We start from the raw sequence: 6,632 nt of genomic DNA, 5'->3' as shown, positions 1-6,632 counted from the left end.
TTGTGACTCCAGCAGTGCGCAATGCTCTCTCATGCTGAACTCTTGGATACTCGCCTCGGTGAGTTATCGCCACCAAACTCCGGTCTTCAACTCCACTGTAAGCTAGAGGATTTTTCAGTCTTTACAGTAAACTGATGTGATGTGCCTTGTTTTGTACTCTGTTTACTTGCAATGTTTGTTAATTAGCTACCTAATAAATTCAATCAACTCACTTAAAAATGGATGGAATGTGATGCTTGAACAATGTTTGTGATGTAATTTGACTTCAGGACAACTTAGAGCAAATATGTTTTTTTTTTTTTTTTTTTTTTTTTTTTTTTTTATACATTTTGTTGTTTCTGTCATTTAATGTTAATATGAGTATATTCCTGGCACTTGGACAGAAAGCTAAATTGTTCGCATGTGCTTCTACAGGGATGAAGGATGCTGCATCCGAGATTCTCGGGCACCGAGAAGCTTTTAAGTGTAGACTTGGTGGGACTGACACTGGACATCCCGGCGATCTTTCTTCTGGTACTGAGACTGTGGAGGGGACCACTCTGCTCCCCGGGGAAGACATAAGTAATGGTGGATCCAATCCTAATGGAATGCAGCAGGTGAACGCCAAAGACCAAGAAAAGCAGCAACAGCAAAACTCTAATCAGTCGAGCGGGCAGAACCAACAGAAACAGAAACGCCACAGGACCCGGTTTACTCCGGCGCAGCTGAACGAATTAGAAAGGAGCTTTGCTAAAACACACTACCCTGATATCTTCATGAGAGAGGAACTTGCATTAAGGATTGGTTTAACGGAGTCAAGAGTTCAGGTGAGGCAAATTGAACCTGTTCAGCTTTGGGCATCAGAGCATTTCAGCGGCTTATCCGACACAAATCTCACTGAAAGGAAACGGAATACAAATAAATAAATAAAATAAATAAATAAAAAAAGAGCTTGTATACAAAACAAGTGGGAATGGTCATTTCTAACTAGCACTGCAAAGCAATTTATATATATATATATATATATATAAACTAAATATCCAATAATATAATGAATCATTACAATGTCATCCCTAAAATACCAATATAAAAACACAATGATGCCCGACGCTCGTTGTAAGGTACAATTACAGTATTAACGGATGTGCCAAAATACAACGTGTAGGCTAAATTCCATAAAATATATATATAGCTTATTATTTTGTTCCTTAAAAAGCATGGCATCAATGCCAACAACGTGTAGGCTAAATTCCATTAAAAAAAATAAATAAAAAAAAATAAATAAATAAATAAAAAAAATAAAAAAATAAAATATATATATATATATATATATATATATATATATATATATATATATATATAGCTTATTATTTTGTTCCTTAAAAAGCATGGCATCAATGCCAACAACGTGTAGGCTAAATTCCATTAAAATAAATAAATAATAATAATAATAATAATAATAATATATATATATATATATATATAGCTTATTATTTTGTTCCTTAAAAAGCATGGCATCAATGCCAACAACGTGTAGGCTAAATTCCATTAAAAAAAAAAAAAAAAAAAAAAGAGAAAAAAAGCCTTAAAAAGTAGCCTACACTTCTGTCACTGTATTGGCGTATTTTTTTTATTTTTTTTTTAATCTTTAACAACAATGTGGAAAAAGCAAATTATAACCTATAGTAAGGCATTTGACCGGGTTTGACAATAATAATTCGTCGAAATAAGGAGGCTTATTGTGAGCTCACTCAACACAGGTTTAATGATGTATTACGAAGGCTATCAAACTATTTGTCTCCTATAATGTGCCATTAACTGTAACGACTTAATTGCCGGCTGCCTGCAAAACATTGCTCTCTATTTTATACTGGAGTAAGAAAATGCTTTATGGCTATGTGTCTATGAAGATTGCAATATGTTAAATTGTACATATTGCGTAAACGAGCATATGATTCATAGGGTGCATCTATGCATCAAGAACCATGTTTTTGACTAAACCTACATATTTACAATGTCTCAAAAACAGCTCTGAATACATGCAGTGTTGGAAAATAACACCGCCTCTATAAAATGAAAAGCGCTCGCCTTTTAGAGAACAATTTCAACTAATTGCAACAAAGTGTTTGTTTATTAGTTCAGTATTCTGTTTATTTTGGTGAGTGATTAAATGATATCTGGCTATAGTTCAAATTTACCAACGAAATGCGTGACTTTCTAAAGGTTTGTTTTTCGTTTTGATTTCAGGTATGGTTTCAGAATCGACGTGCTAAATGGAAGAAGCGCAAGAAGACCGCCAACGTTTTCCGGGCGCCGGGCACTTTGCTGCCAACGCACGGTTTGCCTCAGTTTTCGTCTGCGGCTGCTATGGGTGATAGTCTCTGCTCTTTTCATGCCAACGACACTCGCTGGGCAACGGCAGGGATGCATGGAGTCTCACAGCTGCAAATACCGCCCGCACTGGGCCGGCAGCAGGCGATGGCACAGTCCCTGTCCCAGTGCAGTCTCGGAGCTGGTCCCCCTCCAAACTCCATGGGCCTTTCCAGCAGCTTGTCATCAAATGGTTCTGGCCTTCAGTCGCACCTGTATCAACCCACGTTTCCTGGGATGGTGCCCGCTTCCCTCTCGGGTCCAACGAATGTGACCGGCTCACCTCAGCTGTGTAGCTCCCCGGACAGTGACATGTGGAGAGGGACTAGTATCGCATCCCTGCGCCGTAAAGCACTAGAGCACACCGTTTCAATGAGTTTCACCTAATTTCAGCACCAGAGATATCCTTTCTGTCACTGCAAACCCGAAGTATTCCTGAAGAACAGTCACGGAACACTCAGGATATGAGGTTATAATTGTGAAATGACACTTGCTGGATGCTGGAATCTCAACATACCCCAGACATTGCTTAAATATACAGCTGATGTAGACTAGGTTTAATGTTTGAAATGTTTGTAATTTATTTATGTGTTGCATTTGGTCAAGTTCAATTATTTATTTCGTTTCGTAGCTATTTATTTGATGAACAATGGCGAGTTGTTTGTTTGTTTATTTATTTATGACTATTTATTTTAAAAGATTATGCCTCTTGTTCATAAAGTATAATTATTTCACTGTTCAATGACATTATTTTTTAAATATACTAAATGTAAAAGGACACGATTCTGAGGGCATGTGCGCATGACAGATTGCGTGTGGAGTTTCCCGATTATTCAGGCTACAGAAAATAACACCTTAAATCATGAACCAATTTCCAAATCATCAGATCCAGCTGCATGTAATATTTGAACCAGGATCAACAAGTTGTTTACATAAAGCAAAGTGAACTTGAGTGTTTGTGTATATAAGAAAACTCTTGTTATCTGCTGGTATGTTTGTGATATGTTTTAACATACTGTCTGTACTTATTACTGAAACATGGTTTTCATAAATGTTTATCTTACCAAATTCAGCAGAATTGGGAAGGTTTATATCAATGATTGTAAGTGGGTGAATAAAATCATTTTAAGAATTTCAGAATGGTATGTGATCTCTGTAAAAGTCCTAAGGAATTTTGACATACAATAAGTACATTTGCAAATTGTATTGCATCATGACAAACTATACATTCAGGATATACTTTAATATTCAATCATTTATCTTTATAAAAGCAGATGAGAGAGAAACTTTAGTTCAAAACTACTTGAAAGACTTGAAAGTTGTGTTTATACCTGGAAATGGCTATGGACTGATCTGTGAGAATCCAAATTGATATTTGTCTGAGGAAATCTTACATCTTTACACATAATATGTATAAAAAAAAAATATTATTTCTTATTACTGTCCAGGACCAACAACACAATCACGGCAATTTAGCACAACAAATTTATGACATAAATGATAAAATTATGGCTAACACTTTACAATAAGGTTCCATTTGTTTACAATAGTTAACAACATTAATTAAGATGAACTAACAATGAGCAATACTTTTACAACATTTATTAATGTTAATTTCAACCTATACAAGTACATTTTCAATAAAATCAAAACTAGTGTTTGTTAACGATAGTTAATGCACTATTAATGAACTTACAACAAACATTTTTATTTTTATAAACTAACATTAACAAAGATTAATATATGCTGTAAACACTGTATTGTTAATCGTTTGTTCACTGCATTAAATAATGTAAACGAATGGAATCTTGTTGTAAAGTGTTACCAACTTATGTCTTTCAACACAAAAAAAAAAAAAAAACATGTCACAGGTTATACACATTTTTACACATGTGAGGTTTTGAATTCACACTGATGTTTACATTCAGCTTGCCTGTGTCAGTTTTGTTGAGGAGGTTAGGTTTCTTTTCTGATGTAGGTTTACCTTGTTTTCACACTGTAATTGAAAGGTTCCATTAAATACCTCTTAAGGTTTTCATATGATGCATATGAATGCATAAGATGAGGACTCAGAGGAACATTTTACAGCTCATGGAAGAATTTCTGATACTATTGTAAATAAGTGGACATTTAACACAGACATTTCATTCAGTGATGTAAGCTTATCTGCTTATAGACTCAACAAAATATCTTACTTTTCATATTGGAGTAAGATTATATCCAATTAGTGGGCCATGCTTTTTTCTCCTCTCTTTGTGCGGTTCGAAACAGTTGCCATTGGGGAGGTGTAACAGCCCACAAACATCTGCGTGATCCTTTCTCTAATGCAGTGGTCAGATTGTGCCCCATTTAGCAAAGATGCCTTAGTGAAGTGTAAGAAGAGAACCATTTACTGTCACATCAGTTTCTAAAACACGTCTGTTTCGATTGACAAAACCTGGACTAATGCCATGTAAAATAATAATAATAATAATAAAACACTCACTGTAATATCTGTAATTACAACATATCAAAAGCTGTTAACTGAGGATTTTAAGGTGTCCAGTATTCCACTCTTTTCACGTTTGACATTTAAAACACATACAACACAGAGAACTATCTAAAATCTCCATATAAAGCAAGCTAAATACAAAACTGCCACTTTCTGAGCAGTCTCCCTCCATCCATGTGAAACTAATTTTTCTGTAAATTTGCATATAAGATTTCATGAAACAATGGAAAATGTAGAGCCTACACTAGCCTCCCCTGATCATTTAACAGTCTCCATGTAGACATCCATCATCATCAGTTTTAGCATCTGCTCTGAGAGACCCTCTGCCTCTCTGGTCCCCCTGTGAATGCATGCTCTGTTCACAGGATTGGGGAGTAGCGGAATACATGTAATGGGATTACGTATTTAAAATACAAAATATAAGTAACTGTATTCCACTACAGTTACAATTTAAATCATTGGTAATTAGAATACAGTTACATTCAAAAAGTATTTTGATTACTGAAGAGATTACTTTGCATTTTAATGTCATTTGTTTCATTTAATATTTAGTCCTTTCAGATGGAAAACATTTATACATATAAATGATGTGATCCAAAGTGCATTTGAACAGCGGTGAAACACTTTCTTATGATGTGTTACATTCAAACAAGCAGACAGAGAAGTAAGTTTGAAGTAAGTTTGGAGCAGAAGAAATAGAAATAAACCTTGTGTAAATTGTCAGCTTTACACTAAGCTAAAATGCTATTTCTAGACATTTTACATGCACGTTACCAAGCATGATCATATTTTTTTATCAAGAAAATTCATGTTGGATCATAATTTGTTTTTTTCTAGTAAGATCTTTGATATTAGGGCAAAAATCTTATTCTTGATAATAATACTTGTATTGTTTTTCTGTAAAAATATCTAAAAATCCTTAAAACAAGATCAGTTTGATTATCTTGTTTTAGAAACACTGCATAAGATATTTAGGTTTTTCAGAGAATGTATTTTTAACATGTGTATTTTGTCTAACTGTACTGGCAGAGTTTTTATAGTCAAAACAAGTGAAAAAATCTACCAGTGCTGAAGAAGTAATCCAAAGTATTTAGAATATGTTACTGTCCGTGAGTAATCTAACAGAATACGTTACAAATTACATTTTACAGCATGTATTCTGTAATCTGTAGTGGAATACATTTCAAAAGTAACCCTCCCAACACTGTCTGTTCAGTGGAGTTTTTCATCACTTTAAGCAAAACGCACAGGAGTCTCATGATTAAAACAGAATATGATGATAATAAGGAGATCGCTTAAACTGAATGAATGGGATTTTGTCAAAACTGTTATTTGTATTGGTACAGTTTATTGAGAAAGGGCCACAGGAGATGTTCTTGTTATTTTCCTGGAATTTGTTTGTATAGTAATGAACTAGTGATACAGGCACAAAGATGAGTGATTTAAAGGAATGCGTAAAAATATCAATTTCACAATATCATACTCCACTTTGTACATGTGATAAATATCAGCATGAAAAAAAAAACAGAGGAAAAAGAAAACAAAATGATGCCACAAAATACCAAATATAACAGTACAAAGAGAAAGAGAACAAACAGTGCACTTCTAAAGCACACACGCCATTCCTTGCAGTTCTAAACTCTCTCTGTGCTCTTTATTCACCTAACCTGTCCACACTTGCCCTTGAGCTGCTCTGTCAGTGCATGGAAAGCATCTCACAGCCCTGACAAGAGCAGCACTAAATCAGAAATCAGTGCCTGGCAGAGGAGTAAGCCACCATGAAGGTCACAGA

At 34.7% G+C, this 6,632-nt stretch overlaps 1 protein-coding gene across 1 annotated transcript in view; it reads left to right on the top strand.

Annotated features, from left to right (window-relative positions):
- Positions 1-3,453, top strand: part of LOC127425823 (homeobox protein orthopedia B-like) — a 3,503-nt gene extending 50 nt beyond the window's left edge. Inside the window, exons 1-3 of the mRNA XM_051672110.1 lie at positions 1-58; positions 415-806; positions 2,227-3,453. The exon at positions 1-58 is cut by the window's left edge and continues 50 nt beyond it. Coding sequence (XP_051528070.1) covers positions 22-58; positions 415-806; positions 2,227-2,736 — 939 coding nt within the window. The 5' untranslated portion in view covers positions 1-21 and the 3' untranslated portion in view covers positions 2,737-3,453. The remainder of the gene's footprint in view (positions 59-414; positions 807-2,226) is intronic.
- The last annotated feature ends 3,179 nt before the right edge of the window (positions 3,454-6,632 follow it).

Source organism: Myxocyprinus asiaticus, chromosome 3 (genome assembly GCF_019703515.2).
Source record: "Myxocyprinus asiaticus isolate MX2 ecotype Aquarium Trade chromosome 3, UBuf_Myxa_2, whole genome shotgun sequence".
NCBI lineage: Eukaryota > Metazoa > Chordata > Actinopteri > Cypriniformes > Catostomidae > Myxocyprinus > Myxocyprinus asiaticus.
This window is presented reverse-complemented; position numbering and strand designations above follow the sequence as displayed.